General features: G+C 41.5%; 1 protein-coding gene across 4 annotated transcripts in view; it reads left to right on the top strand.

Moving 5' to 3' along the window:
* Nucleotides 1–217: 217 nt before the first annotated feature.
* The window catches only part of fbxl17 (F-box and leucine-rich repeat protein 17), a 235,595-nt gene continuing 209,188 nt past the window's right edge, over nt 218–26,624 (top strand). For 2 of the 4 annotated variants that reach the window (XM_058071437.2, XM_058071440.2), the window contains exons 1-6: nt 218–427; nt 908–1,425; nt 1,576–1,932; nt 2,029–2,151; nt 2,546–2,803; nt 2,877–3,008. In XM_058071437.2, the coding sequence (XP_057927420.2) occupies nt 928–1,425; nt 1,576–1,932; nt 2,029–2,151; nt 2,546–2,803; nt 2,877–3,008 (1,368 nt within the window). In that variant the 5' untranslated portion in view covers nt 218–427; nt 908–927. Of the gene's footprint in view, nt 428–524; nt 567–644; nt 778–907; nt 1,426–1,575; nt 1,933–2,028; nt 2,152–2,545; nt 2,804–2,876; nt 3,009–26,624 lie in introns of those variants that run through there. The other 2 variants (XM_058071439.2, XM_078789605.1) reach the window with 2 other exon arrangements.

Here is a 26,624-nt window from a genome sequence, read left to right as displayed (position 1 = left end):
TGTTTATATTGTATATATGTTAATATTTTGTTTATTATATTATGTTTGTTTTACACTATAATAAAAAGGTGATTACACTTTAATACTTTGTTGAGTAAATCTGCATTAAAACACAAATAAATTCACACAAAATGATGACGAGAAACGTTATGAAGAGATTATATACCAAGTGATATTTACTTCGTTGACGAATTGCACCTCGTCGGCTTCCGTCGCTATGTCCTCTTAATGCGGAAGTATTTTCAAGAGCAGCAACAGCCGCACAGCCGCAGCTGCCACTGTTGGGTAAACGCGTTGCTGCTACCCCAGCGGGCTTCCTTGCCTTCTCTTCTCTACTCTGCGTGGATTGTCAGCGTTCATCCGGGTCAGGCAGAAGAGGACTATTATGTGAGCTCAGCGCCAAGTTGTGGGAGCGCCGTGCACACTGGTGAGAGAGCGCTACAGCTAGTTTAGCATCCGAAGATGGAGCAAAGCTAGCCTGTCAATGCAGATCTAATAGCCCCCTTTTTCATCATACACTAAAGCTTGCAATGATGCTGTAGGGATTTTAAAGCGACATCACAATGGTAGATCGTCACTATAGTATTGCTTTGTTGGTGGATGTGCATCAACTGGCCACCTGTTCTCTGTTTACATCTTTATGTTGTCATTCGGTAGCAGCCATGCCACTGTTTCTGTGCCAAACTGGTATTACAGGTACACATGACCAGTCGAATAAGGCTATGCAATGTAAGAAATTGACAGAGACTGCCAGAGAGTTGCAGAATTAAAAAAAAGGTAGTTGTGGTAGTGCTTCATACTGTGATGATTCTAGTCTCTAGAGGTGTATCATTCTCTAATTGTGCAGTTAAAGATGTTGAACCTTTTCCCATGATAACACATGTTGTTTGATCTCCATCCATTTTAGAGTTTTCCTGAGTCATCTATATGGGCCATATTCTTTCGAAAAATGGTTACCGCCTGAAGAAGAGGTCTCGCAAGCAGCATCACAAGAAGAAGAAGAAGAGGAACTGTTTCCTGCAGGGGCCTTGCATGCTCTGCTTCATTGTGCACAGTAGTAGCAGCAGCAGCAGCAGCAGCAGCAGCAGCAACAGCGGCGGCGGCGGTGTCGTCGTCGGTGGCCTCAACGACGACAACGATCCATTGGAGACCACCGGCATCAACGGCAATAACAGCGGCATCAACAGCATCGGCCCAGCGATAGCCGCCTCCAAACTCGCAGAGCGGTACGCGACGCTCGCCTCTCCTGAGGACTGCTCCAAGTTCCTGCTCACTTCACCAGAGTTAGCTATTTGGGAAGGCCAGGGGAGGAGCTTGTTATCAACTGTTCCGGCTAAGCTGATTCCACCGCCTGCTCTTTTTCGGACTGCTGGCGTGTCTGTGACTGTACCCATTCCTGTGCCTGTACCTGACTACGCTGAGATGGTAATCTAATCTTTATTCTAAAAAAAAAATGGAACTAAGCATGTCACGTCTGTTTAAAAGGAGTGTGGACCAACCACACAACCAGATCTCTATGTTAGTGGTCTACATTGTGGTCATCTTAGCATACATCTTGTGTCTCCTTGTGTACAGGTGTGTAAGAGGAAGTGTTCAGAGGTCCAGAGGTGCACCCCTTGCAACAAGCAGCCACGCTGTGCCTTTGCTGCCCCCGATGGGGGCTTGGAAAACGGTGGAGTGGGAGGAAGTGCTGGAGAGGCTTCTACGAACTCTGAAACTGGTCACTGCCACCTTCCACTCCGCTCACTTCCCTCTTGCTCCTCCTCTTCTCCATCCTCCTCCTCGACACCGGCCGATGGTCAGGTTGGTCCACCCCATAGCTTGGACATGTCCCCCTCCAGCCTGCAGAACTACGACGACTGCCAGGTCAAAGGTTGTGATGCTACTGACCCTTTAAGTATCAACCACCTGCCTTCATCTATTCTTCTTAAGGTCAGACATCATCCAACACTCCCCGAAGTTGGCTGTTTGTATTAAAAGATGTAATTCTGTGGGTTTGGTGACAAGCTACCTTCTCTCTGATCACAGGTTCTCTCAAACTTGACGGTGAAGGAGCGCTGCCTGTGTGCTTCTTTAGTCTGCAAATACTGGAGGGACCTCTGCTTGGACTTCCAGTTCTGGAAGCAAATCGACCTCAGTGGCCTACAACAAGTAAGTCAACACGCAGGGAAATATGAATAACGTGGGAGTTCATTTAGCTAAACCATAAAGACGATGGGTCGTTAATTGTGGAACTTTGTGGAAAGTGGAGAGAAGAATATAGCATTTATATACAAGTATATTGCACAACACCACAGCAAGAGAACCAATTTTGTAATAGCGGTAAGGAGGAAACTGCTCAACCAGCATAATTACAGAGTTTCACATCAACACATGGTTAGTGCAACCAACATTTTAAAATGCATGCAGAGTTAGATAAATCAGCTTAATACTGACCGCTCATCATGCATCAAATACTGCCATCTTAGGGAATCAATACAAAACAACACTTTGTTGCCTTTGTAGCACACACACCCCCTGACTCAGACTTTTCCTTTCTTTCCAGGTAAACGATGATCTCCTGGTGCAAATAGCCTCTCGACGTCAGAATGTGACGGAGATAAACATCTCCGACTGCAGGGGGGTCCACGACCACGGCGTCTCAGCTTTGGCTTCTCACTGTCCAGGTCTGCAGAAGTACACAGCGTACAGGTGCAAGCAGCTGGGAGACTCATCCCTGGCTGCCTTGGCTTCACACTGCCCTCAGCTGGTGAAGGTGCATGTAGGCAACCAGGACAAACTGACGGACAGAGCGCTAATAAAGGTATCTATCTGGAGTTCTATGTAGTCTTCTGACAAACAAGACAACCGCATGACCCTTTTCCATGCTCCCTCAGATAGGAGAGCGCTGCAGTGAGCTGAAGGACATTCACCTGGGTCAATGCTACGGCGTCAGTGATGATGGCATGGTGGCTTTGGCCAAAGGATGCCCCAAACTGCAGAAACTGTACTTGCAGGAGAACAAACTGGTGAGTCCTTTTACTTTGTGTGCATCCTCATTGTCGCTACTGTTCCCAAAATAACTGTGGGGAGCAGTGTGATTGGTTTTGGACTGTTTTCTTCATGTTGTTATGGTTCCCCGCCCTAAAGGATGTCCTTAGACACCATAGCAATGTTATTTAAAGTTTGCTGGGACAGATTATCTTTGAATCCTGCAGCTTACCACAGTGATATTGGGGTTACCGCAAAACTGACTTGAAATTGTGGAAAATAACTTCAATATCCATCCATCCAGCCTTTTTTTATACCGCTTATCCTCACTAGGGCTGCAGGTATGCTGGAGTAATCTGTGTATTATGGTATGTTCCAATTGTAAAATAAGTGTTTTCTGTAGAAAAAGACCTCAGATATAAAGTCAAAGTACAAAGAACAAAAAAATATCACTAATGTGAGTATGCCAAAAATGTATCAATATAAAGAGAACCGGATTTAAACTAAATCATTAAATAATTACTAATGCAATAAAAATGGATACAAATGATAATAAAAAAACAATACAGCAAAATACACCACTTGCAATGAACTTGAGAAACACAATATTGATAAATAAATGACAATAATAATTATATTTACTCAGTAATAAATAATTATTAGTTTTCCTTCCATTCCATGTGGAAGTGCTATGTTTTTGGCTTTTTACTTTGTCCTTCCCCACTCCCTTTCGTAAACACATCAAATAAATTGGAGACTAACTCTTATATGACCCCGGAGGGATCTCGGAGCTTGTGCATTAGTGTTGTGGCATAAACAAAGACCAATAGGAGTGTAACGTAGACTATAGGGGCATTATTTCATGTATGCAGGGGTCTAATGTTTTATTTGTTTCTTTCGGCTTTTTCCTGATTACGGAGTCGCCACAGGGGATCCTTTTGATCCGCATACTGATTTTTGGCACCAAAAAGGTGATTCCAACCCAATACTAACAATGACAATAAAGAGGCATGTTGTAATAAAATAATAATACATAATACTAATAAAATACACATATCTTGGATAAAATAATACAGAAAATGTTTAGATGAAAACAAAAATAGCATTCTAATAATCTTGTAAAACAACTTTGTCTAGTAGAGTTAGACATGATTTCACAACAGTAACTGAGGTGGTAGAGTGTTATTAAATTGACCACTAGAGTGTGCCATTTCACCCTCCGAGAAATGCCAGTCTGTTGCATTCGCTGACAGATTTTATTCAAAGCACTGCAGTTTGCCAAATGGCTATCACGAAACCTCTTTGAACGGCCATTTGGCTTTGTATCTGGACTTTTGTACAGAAATAAAATATAACTAGTCATTTGTCATGTCAGCCTCTAATCCCTTTCATTTGTCTTTTTTTCCCTCTTCTTCCGTCCCTTCATTCCAAAGTAACCATGAAGATCTTGATGAATTAGCCCACTCACTATTGTTAACAATAGCTCAGTTTGTTAAAAGCCCATTCATCAACTTAATTGTACACCATATTAGGCAGAGCCTCTTGCTGAGAGATGAATATTGTTTCTATTAACATTTCAGCGCAGCGGTTTGCATTGCAGACATTTCTAAAAATGTGAGTCATTCTTTTGGAGTTTAGATAAGTCTGAGGAGGGGATTATTATGTCTAGGCTGGGGTTATACTTTACCAATTAAAACAACTCAAAAGGGCCGAAGGAACTTTAATGAGGTCATCTTCTGTACATGATCTGCTTCTAATATGGGGCCTTTAGAAAACTCTTTCCTCCAAACTTGATTAAGCAAAGCGCCACAGGATGTTACAGTGTGGTCTCTGCTTTTTTCTTTGCCGTTCTTTTCTTGCTTCATGTCATCGTTGTGGGTTTTGGTTCCGTACCGGAGGGTCTTCTCTCTGTTTGGAGTGCCGTGTGAGCAAAAGCTCTGCTTTGCTCATGTGTCCTTGAAGCACCCACCTGGCTGTTTTACAGGGGTGGACATAACAATGGATGATTAATAATTCTGGAAATTGTGTGGAATTTTTGTTGTTTATGAATTATGTTGAAATGGATTGCACTACTTTGTTGCCTAAGAGATATGGTGAGGGGCATGCCCAGCCGGGAGAAGGCCCAGGGACAGACCTCGGATAGACCTGGAGGGATGTCTCACAGCTGGCCTGGGGATGCCTTGGTGTCCTCCCGGTGGAGCTGGAGGAGGTGGCCGGGGGCCGGGGCTGGGGGCCGGGAAGGTTGGCTTCCCTACTGAAACTGCTGCCCCGGTGACCCGGGCCCGGATAAGTGGAGGAAGATGGATGGATGGATTTGTTGGTGTTTGCAACAAATTATTTCCTACATGGGGAAAAATTGCCTCGGTTTTTGTTGGACCTTTTGGAGCAAATTCATGAGGAAAACATGTTCCACTGATATTCCTTGAAGGGGATAGGATATCACTTTGTCGGAGTAACATTCAGGATGTGTCCATGTGTATTTGTTGCTGGACAGAGTGGCACTCTGAGATGATCCGAGGCGAGGAGAGTCTTTTCAGGGAAGCAGGTGGCTTTAAACGTCTCTTTGCACTGCGACCCATGCATTCCTTAGTGCTGCTCATCCACTATTTATGTCACACTTGGTTTATGGCAGCAGTTGCCTTTCAAAGCTTGTTTTCATCCTCTGAAGTGTTTGCTTTCCTCTTGCCCATTCTTATTCCGTTGTCTCCCATCACCTGGAAGGGCAAAGGCTCGGAGAAAAACACATTTTCTTCAGGGAGGAGAAGACTACTGTGAAAGTTTTGAGTTGTAAAAAAAAAAAACTGCAGCACTGATTCTTCTTTGCTGTAATTGTTTCTTCCTTTCAATTAAACTCACCCTGCAAACGGTGAACATTTTTGCCCAGGAAGCACTTTTCTTTTTTTTTTTTTTTTTACGCTCTCCTAAATGTGCTTTATCTGCCCTCCTGTCTTGTTAAAATCACAGAGCGTGCGCTTCATTTTACCGCAATAGGATTGAAAGATTTTCACACACACATGCACTGATTATTTACAATTTTAATCAGTCCAGGACGTGGAATTGCAGATGCCCTAACATAGATTAGCATGTGCCCTCAATTAAGGGCTAATTACTACTTTGCATTTTCAATCAGCCTACGCAGATTTTTGCTACGTTTTTCCCCGTCATTCTCCGGCACTTCATGGGAGGGAATTTATTTCTCTTAGCATCAACATGAAAAGGCGGTCCGTTGGAGTGAACTGTTTCTCTGTGGCCTGATGGGCTGTCATTGTTAGGCTTCCTACGGCCATCGAAATGACAGCGAACCCCTCCCTAACCGACGGGCCAATCAGGCAGATTAAATTGTATATTGACATTTTCAGATTTAATTAGCTAGATTATAGGGCCCTCTGAGACAAAGGAAGTGCTAATGATAGCTGTCGCTGATTATGGGATCACCCTTTTGACATGTATCAATACACACAAGGCCTTGTTAAAGAAAAAAGACGGGGACAAACACAACACACACACACACACACAGGCGCTGATGGACTGAACAGTTGCCAGCTGTACTGGAATGTCCTGTGGAAACTTTATTCACATATTTGACTTCAATCACACAGAAATAGATCCACCACACACACACACACACACAAATAGTGCATTGTGTCGCAACTTCAAAAGCGGAGGAATTTTTGGGTTTGTCACATGATTTCACTTTAACGCCGCAAGGTTTCTGTTTTACAAACACCCATGGATTGCTAGATAGACAGAAGCTGCTGTGTATTACTCTGGTTTTCATTTTTATTTACTGATCAAGCTGCCGGTCTAAGCTTTGGGGAAATTTCCTGGGTTATATAAAATCCTTTCCCACACAGGAACATTCATTCATTCCTTTATTTTCTACCGCTTATCCTCACGAGGGTCGTGGGTATGCTGGAGTCTATCCCAGCTGTCTTCGGGTGACTGCTCTCATCACACCTTTTCTTTCATTCTGGGGGCATCACAAAAACACGTGCTGAACTGGCGTCTAAGGAGATTTGCTGGGGTCTTGCTGTGACATCACATTTTTTCCACCGAAAATTTAGTTTGTGGTGTGTTTGACTGATGTACAATTGTGTTTTTGTACAGTGGGTTGAGCACAAGTATGCATTTCTACATTACATCTCAGGATGTTACATATTTATTTACCAAATTTGTATGAATTACATTTTTTTTTTTATTTAATTTTAATGAAATTCGACAGTTTTAAGGCCCCAAATATTTTTTTATGTATTTTTATTTTATGAAAAAATATTTCCATCTCATATTTTGCATATTTATGGACCAATTGTTTTTGAATTTCTTTGGTACATATTTATTTAATATTTTGCATGTATGTACTGTATGTAGTTTTTTTCTTTTAAATACATGTATTTAATTTCTATTTATTAGATTTAAATTCTGCACATTTTTCAACCAAATTAATAGTATTTTTATTGAAATAATTTGTAAAGTTGTGGTGTTTTTTTTGCATATTTAATGCAATTCCACTTGTTTATTGACTGAATGTTGGTGGTACCAGGTGATGCGTATTCTCATATAGAAAAGTTGTACTTGGACCATTGCGCCTATTTAGATTCTGGGTGTGTATTGGGACGTAACGACACTTTCCTCTCTTCAATATCCTCCTTCAAGTGCTTCTCCATTGATCTGTTTCACCCCCCAAAACGCTGGTGTGTGTTTGTGTGCATGTGTTTGTAGCTGTTGCTACTCGGACGTCTTTGCCCGAAGAGTAATAAGATGCATTAATGAGCTCAGACTTAAACTTGGACAGGCGGCTGCACTCAGACACCATCAATAAGTTCCCTCCGCCGATGTGCCCACACAACAAAACACACTTTAAAGCTGGTAGAGAGAAAAACAAATAGCAGAACTGGAAAAACTTTTTTTGGGGGGGGGGGATTACCAGTCTGTGAAGCGATATTTCACCGTAGTGATTTTGTTTCGACATTCATTACTCAGGGAAGGGATTCCTGAGCAACATGTCCTTAAGAAAGAGTAGTGGAATGATTACTTTTGATGTGACAGACACATGAACTCCACCTAGGCTTGTCACTGTAATCAATAAATCAATTAACCGCATGCCATATAAAAACAAACCCGATAATTATGACAGCCTTGGTAAATTGACATGTGCATGCGTGTTTGAGTGTACACACACAGCGCTGCAAGGAAGGAATAACAAGCAAGCAAATGCAAATAAGTGATTTTCCGGACACGGTACCCGGGAATGATAGGAGTACCACACAGGGGTACCACCAGCAGTTTCTTTTAGCGTCATGACACACAGTGATTTGAAGCCATAGACATGTGAAAATAAACTGCAAACAGTGTTTTCTTCACGCCTCTTGTGCATAAAACACAATCTGATGTCAATTTCAGCCCGTTTGCGCATCGTCATGTTCTGAAGTTTGTGACCGGCTATGAAATCAATAATACAAAACAGTGGAAGTTATGTTTCAGTTGCTGTGATTCTTCAAATATAACACCTCACTGAGCACCAAACGCATTTTGCTGCATCCAAAACGTATGCTTTGAACAGGCTCTGACAAAACGTTCCATCTCATCAAATGTAAACAGCATATTTCACACACACTGTTGGTAAGCTCTTGATATTCCAATTCCACTGTTAAATACTATTGAGCAATTAAAGTTTATTGCTTTTGATACGATCTGCACACCTTATTATGCTGTATAATCTTTACATTCATGAAAAAAAAAATGGTCTCAAAAATAATGTTGACTTTTTTTTATGGCAATATTTCCATTCTTAATTTATTGAAGTTTTTCCCCTATCCTCCTCTCCAGCGTGATTCACAGGTTGGTAGTTGCAGTTTTACTGTGTTCCTACAGAGGGCGTAGTAAGGCAGGATATAAGCAGGATATATTTTTTGTGAGTGTGTGTGTGTGTGTGTGTGTGTGTGTGCGTGTGCGAGCGTGTGCAAAAATTGAGATTTTACATTATTTTGTGAAACTGTATCTCTTATTAGCATGGAGAATAATAACTATATAGAAGTTTGCATGTGCACTCCGCCAATACAATGGAAATTCTGCCCATGCAAAGATAATGGTGTCCCTTTTGATAGCTGCTATCAAGGCTTTGTGTATCTCATTAGTAGGATATAGGAATAAAACATTAGAAACCTTGAGTATGATACATATTAACTACAGCCATGGTAATAATTGTCATTGTGGATACTGTTTTTGTATTGGAACTCATTAGATTCTGCAAATGTATCTAAATAAGTCCTATGGGCGTATATACAGTATAAGAATCGGAAGGCTTTATTTGTTCCTAAGGGATGTGGTGCAAGAATTAAAAACAATTCCAATAGGTCATCTAAATGAAGCTGGGACCGTATTGTGGAGAGTAAATTTGCCAAAACATTCACCCCTATTGTGTTGCCTGTGGTATTATTTTTCTGACAAATGCATCACATGTTGGTGCTGTTATTAGGCACCCAATGGTCGAACCCTCATTCACTGGATTGACAGCTCAGTGATCTGTACAAAACAACACAAGGTGTGTTGCCAAATCACCATGAAATTTGGTATACACCTTTTAGAGGACTTGCAAGCACAAAGCCTGTGTGCAAAGCCTGAGCAAGATTGGTTGGGGAAAAACATGGCTGCCACGCAGGGGCATGGGCACGACCTAAGAGTATGGTAACATTCAGAATCCTGCTGAGATACAACTTTATGGAGACTAGGGGTGTCATAAGAAGCTGCGTTCATGAGACAAGATGATACACGAGATTGGGTCTGTGAGAATGACATGAGAAGAGATTTTAATTTTACTTTTAAGAACGTGCAATGGAAAAAAACATGACAATATACACACTGTGTGTATGCTCGCGGGCCCGTCTCCCCCCACCGAACTGAGAAATTGCATGACTGACAAAAGGGTTCACTCCGTTCGTGCCATTGTTGTATAGAAACAAACCGATGCACAGAGTGAACTCTCTTCCTGCTGATTCAGAGGCGAGAGACGAGGTATGAGCATGGCGGTATACCGAAGCTGGCAAAATGAGTTCATTTTCATTTATTGTGTGATTGATTCATTAATTTATTAATATCCCAGGCCTAGTCTCCATGAGACATTTTTTTTTGTCTGAATGCGAACTCTTGTAACGTTTTGCTATCGCAACACTTGGCATGTGATTTCTTACAGAAAAGCACTGACAAAACACCTTGACCACACGCATACAACTCTTCCTTTTCCTAAGTGATTTGCTATCGCTTTAGAAGCACACACATATTTTCTCAATTTTTTTAACCCCAGCCGCCCTCGACCGCAACCTTTATGACCTTGTGTCCGTACTTTGCTCTGAGGTGTATTTAAAGAGCATGCCGTTGTGTTTATCGAGCTCCAGATGGCGAAAGCTCCTCCTGACACCCGGCCAAGGGATGTCAGCGTGATTCATGGCCCTTTGTGACAGCTTGCTGTGGGACGCCTTTTTACTCGTCTTAATCCCTGTCCCGCTTTCTTCAGACGCGCTATCTGGCTCTCATCCTCTGTGATGATGAACTTTTTTGTTTTGTTTTGTTTTGTTTGACAAGGGCTGCAATGATGCCATGGTTGTGGAGTGGATTAGCGTCCTTGAAATAATCTCACTATTCATTCATCGATTTTCTACCGCCTAGCCTCACAAGGGTCGCGGGGGTGCTGGAACCTATCCCAGCTGTCTTCGGGCGACAGGCGGGGTACATTCTGGACTGGTGGCCAGCCAATCACAGGGCACATATAGACAAACAACCATTCACATTCACATTCATACCTATGGACAATTTGGAGTCGCTAATTAACCTAGCATGTTTTTGGAATGTGGGAGGAAACCGGAGTACCCGGAAAAAACCCACACATACACAGGGAGAACATGCAAACTCCACACAGAGATGGCCGAGGGTGGAATTGAACTCGGGTCTCGCTGTGATGCCTGCGTGTTAACCACTTGTTCCGCCGTGCATCCGTTCTCTCACTATATGCGGGATAATAATCGTAATATTAACATGGGCTCAACTCAACTCTGAACCTCTGACATCATTTCCTCCCCTACACATCTGTCCACCCGCTGTTAAGATTCGCTAGGGAACACATTGTCTGTGACACACACCAACATGAGTTCTATTTACACCTTAAATGGCTTATTTGCTCTCATTATGTACACATGTTTCTGTTTTGTACTAGTACTGGTCATGCATTATCATGTACTGCCTTCTTATTGTCAGAGCACACGCTGCCAGTTGCAGAAACTGATGCGATACACTGAATGAACATACAAATAAGCGCTCTGTGGTTTTCAACCTTGGCGCAGATCCGCGCTCTACTTTTTTTTGGTTTATTATCCTGCTCGTGTCCGACACCCCACTCGTTCAATCACCCCCTCCTTCACCTGTCTTCTCCGTGTCTGTGTGATTGAGAGGCCAAAGCCGCTCTAATCACTGACTTCATTAGTGATGATTAATACGAGGCAGGAAGGCGTGTGTTTGCATTCATTTATTTACATACCTGTCGTGTGTTTTTCTTTGTTTTTCTTCGTCTTCAGCGTTTCCCGACCACCCCACTCCAATGTGATGCATTCAGGGTCCGGCCATAGCAGCAGTAACAGCAGCGGTTCAATACTCGGGGTAATGAATGTGTTTAATAAACGCTGTGGGTCGATGGGCTTAATGAAGGTGTGACATAAGATGGGGTCCGCAGAAGGCTGCTGTAACGAGACTTTAACGAGCCGATGGGGTTAACGAGGTCAGAAACTGTATTGGTGAGGGGATCCCAATTATGGTCTGTCTGTCTCTGTTTTTATCCTTTCCTTCGGCTCTCAAGGCCGGCCATGCTTCCATTCTTGATTGCTACACTACCACTGTCCATCTCTTAATTAATACAATGTTTTCATTTATGTTCAGTTTTTGCTTCCTCTCTTGTCATAATTTGTGTTTTCATTTCTGTGCACCTCTCACTTGCCTTTTTGCCTTCTTTGTACCACCTGTCATGGGCTGCTGGCAGAAATCTAACCAAGATACGAGACCTTTTTACTGAGAATTTAGTTTGATTTCATTAATGTTGTAATTAGTGGAAAAATACACATTTCTAGGGAATTTTATTTTTATTTCATAAAAATATAGGCTGAAATGGCCGCATGGTGATTACTTGAGTTTCATACAAATAACGCACTATAATGGTTTTCCTGAAATATATAAAGTGTCCTAACGGTCTACCACTAACAAAAATGCTTTGTAATGCGTATGAAATAGATGAAATATTTTTTTTGCACAAATACATTAATAGACATAACCTGTTTCTGGATCAATTTTTTATTTTTTTTTTTTAAACTAATTTTTAAATTATCAACCTTTATTAATTGTGCTGGACTTTGATTTTTTTTAATGTACGAAAAGTTAACTGCTGTGAAAAAAAAGTTCATTCATTCATTTTCTACCGCTTATCCTCACAAGGGTCACGGGTATGCTGGAGCCGATCCCAGCTGTCTTCGGGAGAGAGGCGGGGTACTATACTGGTGGCCAGCCAATCACAGGGCACATATAGACAAACAACCATTCACACTCACATTCATACCTATGGACAATTTGGAGTCGCCAATTAACCTAGCATGTTTTTGGCATGTGGGAGGAAACCGGAGTACCCGGAGAAAACCCACGCATGCACGGGGAGAACATGCAAACTCCACACAGAGATGGCCGTGGTTCGAACTGAGGTTTCCTAGCTGTGAGGCCTGCGGGCTAACCACACGTGCAGCTGTGAAAAAAGTTATTAGATAAAATACAATAAATATATTAAAATAAAATACAATGCATTATTAATAAGCACATTATAAAATAATAATATTCAAATGTAAGCAAATACACTCCAGTAACTTAAACTCTGTCAATTCAACTCATTGCATCATCATACCAGAGTTTCCTCCACTGGCCTTGTTGATTTTTTGCTGGCTCGAGTTGTCGTCTTTGTTTTTTTTGTTTTAAACTTAAAAGTTGCGCCTGAACAGAAAAAGCAGGAAAAGCACGGCTTGTTTTAGGAACTCGGAGACCCCTGAGTTGTTTACCACATGTTTTACAGGCATTGTAGGTGGGCTATGCTGAATAGTTTATATTTGATATGCTGCATTCAAGTAGGCAGAGAGGGAAGAAAAACACAACTTCTCAAACGTTCAACGCTTCACAATGTCTTGATTGTATTTGGGCTTTTTATTGTTGACATGGTTTGTATTAGTGTCGAGAATTGCTGCATAGTATCTCTTGCTTAGTGAATGTTTATATAATTCATTTGTTGGGTCTTCCAGTTCATATCCGCCGGAGATTTTGGGAAAAGGATCTGAAACACACAAGCTTTTAAAATGTTGATGCTTCTGTGTGCTGTGGTTGGAAATTATTGATTAAATAAAACCATTAAGTATTGTGAAGTTACATTGAAATATAATATTTCAGAGGAGAGTTGAAATTCCTTTTTTATATACTTACTGTTCTTTATGAAGCCAATCTGGAAGCAGTTCTTTGCAACCACAAAATAATAAATAAATATGTGGTATCTGGTAGAATTGACGTTTATATGATTTAGAGATTTTATTTTGCATGTTTTGTGGTTGTAGCGAGTACATTTTTATTTTTTGGTGTAGCGGACAGCCTGGTTAGAATTTGAATAAAATAGACTTTATTTAGCATCTTTGTGATGCCTGATGTGGTCACAGACAGATGTTTTTAATATTATTGTTTGACATTATGCAAAAAAAAAAAAAAGACAGTGAAAATGACCTGACTGAGGTTCTCACAGAACTCATAAGGGAGCTTTTTTTTGTATTTATTCATGCTTTTTTTTTCCCCACTTGTCTGCTTGGAGCAATTCTACTCACTCGCTTATGTACATGAACACACTGAAAATTGCATATTTGGGTTTGCTCTTCTTATTTCTTCCAAATGTAACTTTACTGAAGCTTTGTGTTACTTGTTAATGAGGTGGCTTTGCCTGCTTGCTCAGCTGATGGACTTTTTGAAAAGTTGGACTTCTTTGTATTTTTTCCCTCTGGATCCGCACTGCTTGATCCCAATGTTAGTACTTCTAAGGGATAAAAGTAGTATTTTGTTCTCTCTTGTTAACGGGATGTAGTTAATTGGCTGCACATTAAAATCTTTAGTATCCAAATACTTAATCATGATGAGCAGGGAATTATACTTTCATTGTCATACACTGCGTTATAAGGAGGGAATATTAATAAAACCAAATGCAGTGGAACCTCTGTGGCACTGGTTGACTTCCAAGTCCTGCTTATTTGGAAGCGATTGCTCTCATAAGGAAAGAATGGACTGTAATTTCCGCACTATGGAGCCGAAGCCATTACATTTAAAGACACATTAAGATTTCTACATATGGAGGACCCTGCATGTTTGATGGCGAAATATGTCAATTGTTCAATTCAGATACAGAAGATGAGGACTTTGATGGATTTGTGGGAGACGATTAATAAAAACATGGTGTTTTGTTAAATATAAAAAAGTCCAAGTAAGTCACTGTTTTGCCTCCATTGTAGGCCACATGTTTTAGCATGTGGTTATAATATGGTGTGCCTTATGTATGGGTTAAGTACAGAAATAAAGCCCAGAATTGAGGCTGCGCCTTGTAATCCGGTGCGCCTTATGGTGCGGAACATACGATAATTTATAATGAACATGAACCAAAGAGTGAATATTACTATTGACACACTTGAAAGGCCACTCTAAGCTTAAGTGATGTGGGTTGAGATCGGGAGTTCGGTGAACTCGCTTTCTTGATAACTGGCATGTTGGACCCACTCACTTGTTCTGTTTTATTACCACCTACAGCAGGGGTGGGCAAATATTTTGACTTGTGGGCCGCACTGAGTTAACAAAATTCTCCGGGGGGCCAGAACATATATTTATCATATATATTTATATAAATAAATATTTATATATTTAAATATATGTAATATAATATATATTTTTTATATATTTATTTTATATAAATAAAATATATATACGTATATATATTAAATATTTAAATATATCATTACATATTTAAATAAAAATGTATTAACACACACACACTATTTTATGCTTATAATTTTCCTTTAATTATTAATCTAATTTTATCTGTAAAAGTGTTATACTATCAGCTGTATGTTCTCATGTTCTTTTTTTCCGGAGCACTTTAATCATCAGACCACATCAAACTATGTCATTTAATTTAACAGTTTTGTTGGTTTTTGTTTTACTAAATAAGACATCCGACTAGCAAGTCATGTTGCTAGTTTGTATGAATATATTAAAAATTGAAATACGGTCGAGTAGTTAGCACGCAGACCTCACAGCTAGGAGACCAGGGTTCAATTCCACCCTCGACCATCTCTGTGTGGAGTTTGCATGTTCTCCCCGTGCATGCGTGGGTTTTCCTCCCACATTCCAAAAACATGCTAGGTTAATTGGCGACTCCAAATTGTCCATAGGTATGAATGTGAGTGTGAATGGTTGTTTGTCTATATGTGCCCTGTGATTGCCTGGCAACCAGTTCAGGGTGTACCCCGCCTCTTGCTCGAAGACAGCTGGGATAGGCTCCAGCACCCCCTTGGCATTTGTGAGGATAAGCGGTAGAAAATGAATGAAAGTTGAAAGACTTGGAAAGGAACTGGCGGGCCGGATTCAAACGCTTGGTGGACGCATGTGGCCCCCGGGCCGTAGTTTGCCCACCCCTGACCTACAGGAACAATTCCAATTTAACAATGTTATGAAATAAATTTCTAAATAAATGTTTTTTTTTGCACACAGTTTTTTTGCACCCCATTCCATGATGCATTTTTTGACCGATGCGATTTATACTGACTCATTTATACTGACTAGTGACTCATCGTAAAATAGAAACTTATAGACTGACTTACGAAAACTTACTGAAAATACAGTAAATACAATTAAATTAAAGGAGCCTTTCCTGTGTTTTCCATTTCTGGTTCTATGGTTATCAACACAGTTTCCTCATCCAATTGAAGAAAAAGCAAAACACACGAGTAGTGTTAATCCTTTTGTTGCTCACTTAGTCCCAGATTTGCCGATGTCTCGATTTTTTTCCCCGATAATTTCAAGCTGTACAACTTTTGGGGGGCAATGAACTTTTACCGGTTTGATTGTAATCATACAACTACACAATACAGTGTCTTTACATGATGGAAGCAATTTTTCTCAAAACAGGTATTTTTTTCATGATTGACTGAATAATTAGCATCACGTTTGACTTTTTCCTCCCTGTTTTTTCCTTGTTTTTCTGACAGCTCTAGTAAGTAATTCCACGGCATGATGAATTACTTGTGAGTGTTTTGAATATTTAATGGTGAGCGTAATTAAATGCTAATTCCTACTAGTTTATTTACTTGTACAGTCTATCCTGCCTGCATTGTTTGGCTCCCTTCTTAGCTGGTGAGTTTTTGTTCATTTACATGTCACTGTTGTGAGAATGGCGTGTGATTCCACCGCGTAGCACATCAGCAACGACAGTATATTCATGTTAAAGGTCTGGACATCAAATTGCACTTTCTCTTCCCACCCATGATTCGTCTCTTTTTAGCAGTAGTATTGTACCATGGGAGGCAGAGGTCGGGGTGGGGAGTGTGCTTCCTGAAGCACATTTCATTGCTTGGTGTTGCTGGAGCGCAGCACCATTATGAGATGTTGCATCCAGACAGCCGATCGATTAATGGCACACTTAACAGCGCTAATTAGCGCAACATGTAGAAGTGCACAAAGCGTCATGTGACCCCAGACGACCTCTGCCGCATAACTCACATCTCTGTACACACCATGTGGGCCAGCACAAGAACATAGAGACGTCTTCTAAACAGATTTTGTCGAACAGAAACTTGCCCGCTTGGGCATGCCTACCCCCTCCTTTCTGCTGTTCACGTCTCCCATCACTTCTAGTCGACTGTTTTACTACAATTTCCTAGACAATGTGGATTATTCTCATTTTTACTTGGAGTCATTCTGATTATTTCCACTGTTGAATATGCCGGCCATAATTAGTTCCATGTGAGAGCCAAGCCAAGCAGACTTTATTTGGATAGCACTTTACAAACACCAGCCACTGACCAAAGTGCTGAACAGTAGGGCTGTCACAAGATCTCCTGAGATTAAACCGTGCAAGATTCATTCATTTCTCGTTGTGGGCACTATGCTTGGATTGATAATAAATAACTTAATGAATCACGCAATAAGTGAAAATTTACTTGATAAATTGCCGTTTTCAATATATTGCCACCAGTCTCCCACCTCCAAACAGACAGGTAGAGCAGGGGTGGGCAAACTACGGCCCGAGGGCTACATGTGGCCCACCAAGTGTTTGAATCGGGCTTTCTAAATATTTCAACTTTTAACATACAAACTGGGAACATGACTTGCAAGTCGGATGTCTTACTTAGTAAAAAAAAACAAAACAACAAAACCGTAAAATTAAATGACATAGTTTGATGTGGTCTGATGTTTAAAGTGCTCCTGAAAAAAGGAACATGAGAACATACAGCTGATAGTATAACACTTTTACAAATAAGATTAGACAAATAATTCAAGGAAAATTATAAGCATAAAATAGTGTGTGTATGTGTGCTAAATACAGTATTTTCTGGACTATAAGTCGCTCCGGAGTATAAGTCTAGGCCCGAAATGCATAATTAGGTAGAAAAAAACATACATAATTTAAAATAAATTTTTTGTGGGTAATTTATTTTTAATTTAGAGAACAGGCTGAATAGGTGTAAGATATTCTAACACAATGGTTATTCAGCTACACAAAAAATAAACATGAACAGAAAAGGTGTTCAGTGTTTATGTAACATAAACAGCTTTTTCATTTATAAGTCGCTCAGGTTGCAGGAACAGCCAACCTATGAAAAACAGTGCGACTTACAGTCCGGAAAATACGGTATATGTTCTTGCCCTCCGGTCAATTTTGTTAACTGTCCCACGTGCGTCCCACGAGTCAAAATATTTGCCCACCCCGGAGGTAGAGGGTTCATAGAACAAGAGCATGAATAGAGTGAGCCCTTTTGTCAGTCATAGAGCCTCTCGCTGGGTGGAGGCAGGGCCGGTAGTCTCATACTGGTTTATATAATTCTGCCCGATTCCGAATACAGTGGTAGGTGGACCACTGTAAAGACTAACTAATAAACAACCAATAATAACCTAATACTCATTTGTTGTCACGATAAGACATGGCTTATAACCATGTCGGTTTGTTTCCAGGTGTAACAGTTCACCTTTCTAACCATGTCAAACCACAGTCAGTGATACTCTCACCAGTAGCTAATTGAAATGTGCGTTTTTACTTACTCTTGTACTGTTTACATCCTCTGAGAGCGACTACCACTTCATCCTCCCTGCTTCTCTCTCCCTTCTCCCCCCCTTCAGCGTCTTTCTCATCATCCTCACCAGTGTAATTTAGCTTGGCTAAATTAGCACTCAATTAAAAGTGAATTTGGTGAAAATAAGCGTGCCTCTGAGGGCGCTGGTGATGGAGGGAGCTGGACGCCCTGGGGGCCACCCGGCTGGCTGTCTCGCTGCATCATGTACTCGAGGACACGGAAAGTAAATTGTGTGTGTGAGTTAAAGCAGCTGATTTGCATTTAGATAAATCGGCGTGGATGTGTGGTCGACATTGAGATGCACAGGGACCGCCGTATGGAGCCGGACCCAACTACCTGCACTGCAGGAAGTGTGTTTTGTCAACTGTGGTGAGTGGATGGAAATATGCAATCTCCAGATATGTGGCAAAGCTTTTTCTAAGTATGCAAAAATAGTGACTTATATGAAGTGACTGTGGCCATTGAGCCATGCAGTTGGCTTGTTAGACATTTGTTACTTAATTTCCACATTTGCCCTTCATCCCTCATATACATAAAGACACTTAAATATTAAGAAGTGTCCTGTACATCGTGTCCAGAAGCCTTTCCATTAATTTTTACATTTTACAACCTACCCAAGCCTCCTCAAATTTGATTCTTCTCAAGTGCACACTAAAGTTTACTGCCTCTTCCTGCAAAATATCTTAATTCTCAAATCTTTTTAGCACTCAGTAGGGTGCACACGTCCATGAGGCCTGAAAAAGAATGCCAGAGACGGGGAGAATTCCTCCCTTCTGGCTTAGCTCACAGTAATATTTTAAAGTAAGATAAAACAGATCAGGAAACAAGCGAGTGTGGTTTATAAATCAGATTGGAGATGTGCCACTCCAGCCCAGCAGGTGGCAGTGATATGTGTTACCAAGCACAGCAGGATAGGAAACAGCAAACCATGTGAAAGCGTGTGTTGTAGTGTATAGCTTTAAGAGGACCTGCATGCATGCGAGTTGGACGCAGCGCCCTCACGTACGGCTTCTCCTGAGCTCCACTGTACCAGCGTTGCCTACGTTACCACTCTTTGAGTTCATATATGGTAAGTCGTGGATTTCCAAACAGTAGCTCATGGGCTACTAGTAGCTCCTAACCAATCAAGTAGCTCTCCAAAGGGTACATTGTTTGATTATCAACTCCTATACCGACAAAATTAGAAAGTGGGTTTTGGCAGGAGCCCGGAAGTACTCTGGAGCTCTTGGGAGTGTGACCAATGGTGTGCCCGGAGGAGGCTTGTGGGTGGAAGAAATTTAAAGAAACCATTTTGGCAATCTAAGAAAATACAGCCGGAATAGGTGCAGATTCTGGAAGATCTTTCTGTGCAGGTTATCATGTGTAGCTGCATCTCACATCTCAATAAAAAGGGCTGAAAATTAGCACAATAGGTCCCTTAAGTTGTTAACAAGTTAAATGTCACAATGGATTAATGTGCCACTCCAGTCCTGCACTCGGCAGTAATGCAAATAACAAATGTAGTAAGATTAATAATAATAACAAAGCTTTCTTGTTCAATGAGTATCATGTTTCTGTCGCCTTTTTCTTGTTTTTGGTGCTATGAGAGTGAGAGTTGGGACAGGCCGCAGGTGATTGACAGCGAGAGCTGACTGTGTGCAGATGGTGCTGCGTTGCATGGCAGTAAATATGACTCCCGTGTGACAGGTGAAGAAGGTCAGTTTGTGTGTGTGTCAACACATACCTGTAAATCCTCTTTTTGGTCTAGTTGTGGGTCCTTGTTGTACCTCACTTTGCTGAGTCATGAGAAGACAGGTTTTAAATCCATCAGCTATACAGCAAAGCCGCCCGTTTTGTCTTGATTAAGACTCTTGATTGATAATCTTAAAGTGATGAGCGCTGTTTAACCTCTTCTTGTGCATGGACCATCTCCCATTCAAGTGTCTTCCTCCATCCATTAAAGCCTTTTCATGTGTGCGGGAATTGTACCAGTGTAAAATGGGATTAGGATGGCAGGAGACAAACAGATTTATGTACTGGCAACATGATGAATCTCCAGTGCACACAGTGTTCACATTGCTGCCTTGTCATGTGTCTGTCTCATTGTGGTTGTAGTATAGTGTACTAGAACTACAGCTGTGCTTGTCCATACCTATCCCAGTAAAATGGTGTGGCATGGTATGATGGTATCATATACAACAATATTTGAAAGTGGGACAGGAGGACACAAACATTTTAACAGCATGTTAGGTAAACCTATTTGCTGAAGAAAAATAAAGGAATCAAACATGCATCTCCCACAGGTGTTGCAAAGACTTGCAAAGCTCCAGGCTTTATTTTAAAGGGATAGTTTGGATTTTTTGGCATGTACTTGTATGACATCTCAGGGCTCTACATTAAAAACCAAAATGACTTGCCCATAGGGAATCCTTAAGGTGAGAACTACTTGACCGAACTTGCCCCATGTAAAATGAAAAGACTGCCATAATGATATCATGTCATTTTTTGTGGCATCACATGAGAATCTCAAATAAATAAAATAATAAAATAAATAATACTGTAGCGTTGCATGTGTGTTGTATTCCGGGCTGTAGTTTCATGCATGGACGCTGGGGGGCAGTCATGTTCAGCTCGCGGTCTTGGAGCGTGTGTTTTGGGACCAAAGAAGAGGAACGAGAGGGAAAAAAGGAGAAGTTCGGTTGCCGTGCGCCCAGCTACTGAGTTAAGTCTGCAACAGGCCAGTAAGTTGTTTTTCATGCTGCCTTGGAAATAAAAACCATGATAGAGGTTCATCACTTTTTGCTGTTTCCTTCAGAATTAGACGATGTTGGCAGCGACGCCATGATGGATGTTTTCATAGTCAAACGATCGCGAACAACGGGTGTGGGTAAAACGCGAACTGTGGATTACGGACCGCGGTCTAAATAAACGATTCTGATTGGTCCATTGCAAGGATTGCTTTGCAAATTACCACCGGAATTACGCAGTCCGTGTTTTACCAACACCCAACAAGAACCGCTTTAAAAAAAACTCTTGGCAGTATGGCATGCCAAAGTGCACTTGCCCGATGGGAATATCACTGATTAGATTTACTTGCCCAAATTTTGTTTTAACTTGCCCCGGGCCATCGGTACATCGTTATTGTCGAGCCCTGCATCTCCATCAGCAGTGTAGTCCATTAACTGTGGCTTACCCCTCACTCGGTACCGTGCGCACAGTTCTGTTTGTATTGGTGGTGAGGTTAGTTATTGGGGTTACTTATGTTTGCCGTCTCAAAACAATATTCGTTCAAAAGAGTAATACATTTGAAATGGAAAAAAAATCAGACAAACTGCTCTGCTTCAAAAGTGAAACCAAAAATTGATAATTGTTTTAGTGCTTATATTTTACTGTTTGAACATAATGTAAATGTACATTTTCCATAATAAGGAACCTTTGCGTACAAAACTGAGCATTTTTGTCACTGCAAGGACAAAATTCAGTGCTTTATTGTCTATGCCTGCTGCATGCCTGTAGTATATGTTAATTGTATGATGTTTATATTATCCTACACTATGTGGAGGTTCTCATTCTACTTTGTCAGCCGACTGTATTATGTGAGGGAGCTTTGCTGCTGACTGGGGGAATTAAAGAGTTCTCCGCATGATGGATTCAGCAAGATCAGGTAGCACTTGTGTGTGCGCGTCTCTTTATTTTACTTCCTCCTGCACCCCTCCCCTTCTCTCCCTGTTTCTTCGTAATAAAGCAGAGTATTTATTTTACCCTCTCTGGCTCTCAGGTCTCTTAAAGGGTGTCAGAGACCGTCACGATATTAGACGGTATGTGTGTGTGTGTATGCAGTAGTGTGAGTGTGCACGCTTGCTGTCTGCTTGTCTCATCACCCATCCCAAACGTACAGTTGTGTCTGCTCGCGTGCTAACACAGAGATTGAAAGTTGCTGATTCCGAGCCGCCGGGACTCGTGGAGGAGAGGCCTCTGGCGGGGGTTGATTGAGCTGTGCTGAGCCGAGGTAGAAAAGTTACGCGAGCGCTCTATTACCTGTCGACGGAGTTTATTAGCCTTGCAGATGCGACGTAGCAGCGCCTCAGTGCAGCCGAGCAAATAATTATATGACACCGGTCCACAAGGGAGTTGGGGGCTAAAAAGGTTTGTCCGATTCCTGTAAACAAGACATGCAGGGTTAGACGCTTTTTTAAAGTGTATGAGCCACCCCTTAAGTTGCATTGGACTCAATCATTCTGACTTGCAGAAGCCATAGTTATTAAACACATTCCCTTTGTGCATTTTAGTGCTAAGTTTTCTAATCTGCTAATTTTTTCATTAACATTAAATGAGACAACTTTTGTGGGAATTTGTTTAGTTTTTGTTTTTTTTGCCAATGCCAGCAGAGAGCAAATGTGCTTTGAGCTTTTTTTTTTTTTTTGCCGGCGAGTTAGCTCTTCGCACTTATGGGATTGTGGCTGACAGTTGGCACAGTGGATGATTTATGAGTGGCCAGGAGAGTCAGAGATGGATGAGGACAAATAACTTTCATCCAAGTTTTCCGCTGGCGACAAAGGAAAACTCATCCTCTGTCTTGTTGTTCTATGCAGCAGTTTGCTGGTTTAGTTTCCAGTTTCCTCCCTAGTTCATTCACTTTATCATCCCAGAACAGTCACATATTCACTGGTGTATCAGTAGTACAGTCGGCTCTTCTTACATCATGGTTTGAACAGTGCTTCTAGTGATTGCTGATTGGTGGTTGACTATGGCCTATTATTGGTAAATATTGAAATACACATTGTGTGTAGTCTGCTGGTCACAAGGCATCACTAATGTTTGAATGTAATTCACTGACGACCTGACAATAGAGTGAGTCAAATAAATAGAGTCAAATGGAAAAACAAGTTATCCTCCCATTCCTTGTGGAAGTGGTAAGTTTTTGTCTTGTTACTTTGTCCTCCTTCCCCACTGTGTTTGAAATTGTCACCTTACTTTAGAAAAAAAAAAAAGAATTGGAGGCTAACTAGTCAGCTCGGTGGCATGTCATATTTAAGGCGACTAAATAATAACATTGTAAAACTGACAATGGGCTGTTATTTTCTATCTACGGGGCTGTAATAATTGTACAAATTGTGTTTAGGCAGGTTTTCTATGCTCTAACTATGAATTTATTCCATTTATTATATGGAATCCTATTTTACAGAAATTCCTTTATCATGGTCCGTTGTAGAAGCACTTAACAAGTTAAACAAAGGGACCACTGTATTTACTTTACATCTAAGGTCATTGGTTAATGTCTAATTCTAAATTAGACCACTTTGTTACCAAGCCCATGAGAAAATATTTGCGTCTAATAACCATATAGCCAAATGGGTAATTGATCAGAGATTATTTTATTACAGAGCTAAAACATTGACTAATTATTGCTTGACCAATTAATGGTTGAGATTCAACAAACCAAGAAAATTAGGAGGCCATTGACGGGTTTTGGACACCCAAATGTTGGCTCAGGTTGTGGCCTTTCTCAAGATTTAGACAATCCTGTAGTCGACATTCCCGAGGCTTACCCGCTCAGTGTGTGTCCATCCCTGCTTGTCTTCTGCCTTTCTGAAGCTCCTACTGTAATCCTGAGAAAGGGATCGGTGCCACTTTTGCCTAGAGGAAGGGTTTGCGGTCCACGTCTCACAGGGACCAATCAAAAGTGTCTTTTGGTTACGTGGGTTCCTGGGCTCTGGTTTGGTCAGACATTTGTCATAGACAAGCTACTGCTACTGATTATTGTCTTTAAGGCCTGTTAAGATCTGTTTGCCACTATCCTAATACAATAATAATATTCTTCACTGATGAGCAAGAACATGTAAGGGTAACAGTGATACGACTATAAGTCGATATTTTTTCCTGATCAAGACGGTTCGTCTTCTATTTGGGGTCTAGGAAGTCAATACATGCAAACCAACATATGGCACCAAGTAACCTCTCCCCGAGTGAGTCTTTTCTTCCTGTCACTCACACACACCAGTGACCTGGAAAGATGCAGCTGCGACAGAGACCCGCTGGCAAAAAGTGTCTCAAAGTTTGTTTGCAAGTTAGCCAACAACAGAGGAGGAGTTATGATGCTAAATTAAAGGTAATGGTAGCTCGTCAAGCAGAGTTGTGTAACAACTTTTGAGCAGTAATATTACTGCAAAAAAGATTTGTCTCGTATGTCAAAAAGTTTTGAACGTTGTTTAGCGCAGGGGTTCTGGTCTCAACACGGGACACATATTTTCCACTTTTATTTAAAGCATTTTTTGTTTTTATTAAGCAATTCTTCAATCGTGGGCTGCACGACGGGGGAGTGATTAGCGTGCAGACCTCACAGCTGGGAGACCAGGGTTCAATTCCACCCTTGGCCATCTCTGTGTGGAGTTTGCATGTTCTCCCTGTGCATGCGTGGGTTTTCTCCGGGTACTCCGGTTTCCTCCCACATTCCAAAAACATGCTAGGTTAATTGGCGACTCCAAATTGTCCATAGGTATGAATGTGAGTGTGAATGGTTGTTTGTCTATATGTGCCCTGTGATTGGCTGGCGACCAGTCCAGGGTGTACGAAGACAGCTGGGATAGGCTCCCACCCCCGCCACCCTCATGAGGAAAAGCGGTAGAAAATGAATGAATTTTTCACATTTGTCACTTTTGAAACATTCATACACATAATTACATGTCCAAAGTACATTTTATCAAAGAAATGGGAAGATGCATGTAAATAATACGTCCATTCAAGTTAAATATCATCAGTTGCGCTAAATAAGACCAACAAAATCAGCTATCCCACTTATAACTCTGTAATGGGTACATACCGAATAGGAACACTAAATTATTGCTCATAAAAGTTCATGTATTGCATATTTACTGTATTGTATATGTATTGCATATCCGCTCCTCGTTGATGTAGCCCAGACAGCCTCCCCAGACCCCATTTCCCAACTTCCCTCTGCTAGAAGACCCGGGCTATCATGGTACGTGGACACTCACGTACCCATGTCTCTCACCACCCCTCCTCCGAACCCTGATTTCCCTGATCGTAGCAAACAGGTCCCCTTTTTGTTTGGACTGATAAAAGGAGGAAAGCGAGGATAGGAGGGGGGTATTAATTTGAGTGCCGACCAGATGACACATCTGCTTGTTGGTGCTTCCGCCTCTCCCTTCCCTCCTGTGGCTTTCCCTGGCCGTCATTCTATTATCTCCGGTGAGAGCGGAGGAGGCTGAGAAGCCTGGAGAACTCTCAGGGATGAGACACTCCTCTAATCCGTTCTGTGTTGTCTTTTGCACACCCCCCCCTCCCCTTTTTTTGGTCCTCCCGCTGTCTTCATTCAGCATGACCTCACTTCTCCACTTCTCCACTCCCTGAATGGAAGAATAACAAGTTGTGTTTACGACTGATGTGATCTCACGAATGACTCATAATTTTACATTACATTTTACTCTACATTTGCATGACCATGTCCACACAAACCGTCCTTTTTTTTTCTTTTTTTTTTTCTTCTTTGATTCTAGTGCGGATGGCCTGTCCTTTGTGTGTGTCACGTCAACTTCCATGGACCCTTTCCTTTTGACCGGTCCTTTGTCCTGAAATCGGGGTCATGGTCATTGGTCCGTAGCAGGCATGTCAAGGGGCGTGCTTCGTACCCTTTCTGCTCTTGTGACAGCGCTCCAGGTCCACACAGGAAGAGATTAACGCTTCTAGTAATTGTGGTCCTACTTTTTATTTTCTATCACTGCAGCTATTATTGTTGTCTTTTGGACTTGCTGAGTTTGACTGACCTCGAAGCCAATGGGTGTCAAGTCCTCTCAAAGAGCACTTCGGCTTCCATATGGACAGTGAATGAATGAATCTATTTTAACACGGTCAACATTTTGCAATTTCCACATAAAAACCCCTCACATTTCAGCAACCATTTATATTACGGTATATAGCTTCTCAAGGGACAATAATATAGAAATTCAACTTGGTTATATTGAAGATTAGTCAGTGTACAGCTTGAATTGCTGTATGCTGTATTTACTGTCCACTGAATAACTCGGCCATCTCTGTGTGGAGTTTGCATGTTCTCCTCGTGCATGCGTGGGTTTTCTCCGGGTACTCCGGTTTCCTCCCACATTCCAAAAACATGCTAGGTTAATTGGCGAGTCCAAATTGTCCATAGGTATGAATGTGAGTGTGAATGGTTGTTTGTCTATATGTGCCCTGTGATTGGCTGGCGACCAGTCCAGGGTGTACCCTGCCCTTTGGCCGAAGACAGCTAGGATAGGCTCCAGCACCCCT

The sequence above is a fragment of the Doryrhamphus excisus genome, linkage group LG3 (assembly GCF_037039965.1).
Source record: "Doryrhamphus excisus strain RoL-2023G ecotype Guam linkage group LG3, RoL_Dexc_Guam_v1.1, whole genome shotgun sequence".
NCBI lineage: Eukaryota > Metazoa > Chordata > Actinopteri > Syngnathiformes > Syngnathidae > Doryrhamphus > Doryrhamphus excisus.
Note: the sequence above shows the minus strand (reverse complement) of the source record. Positions and strands in the feature narration are given on the sequence as shown.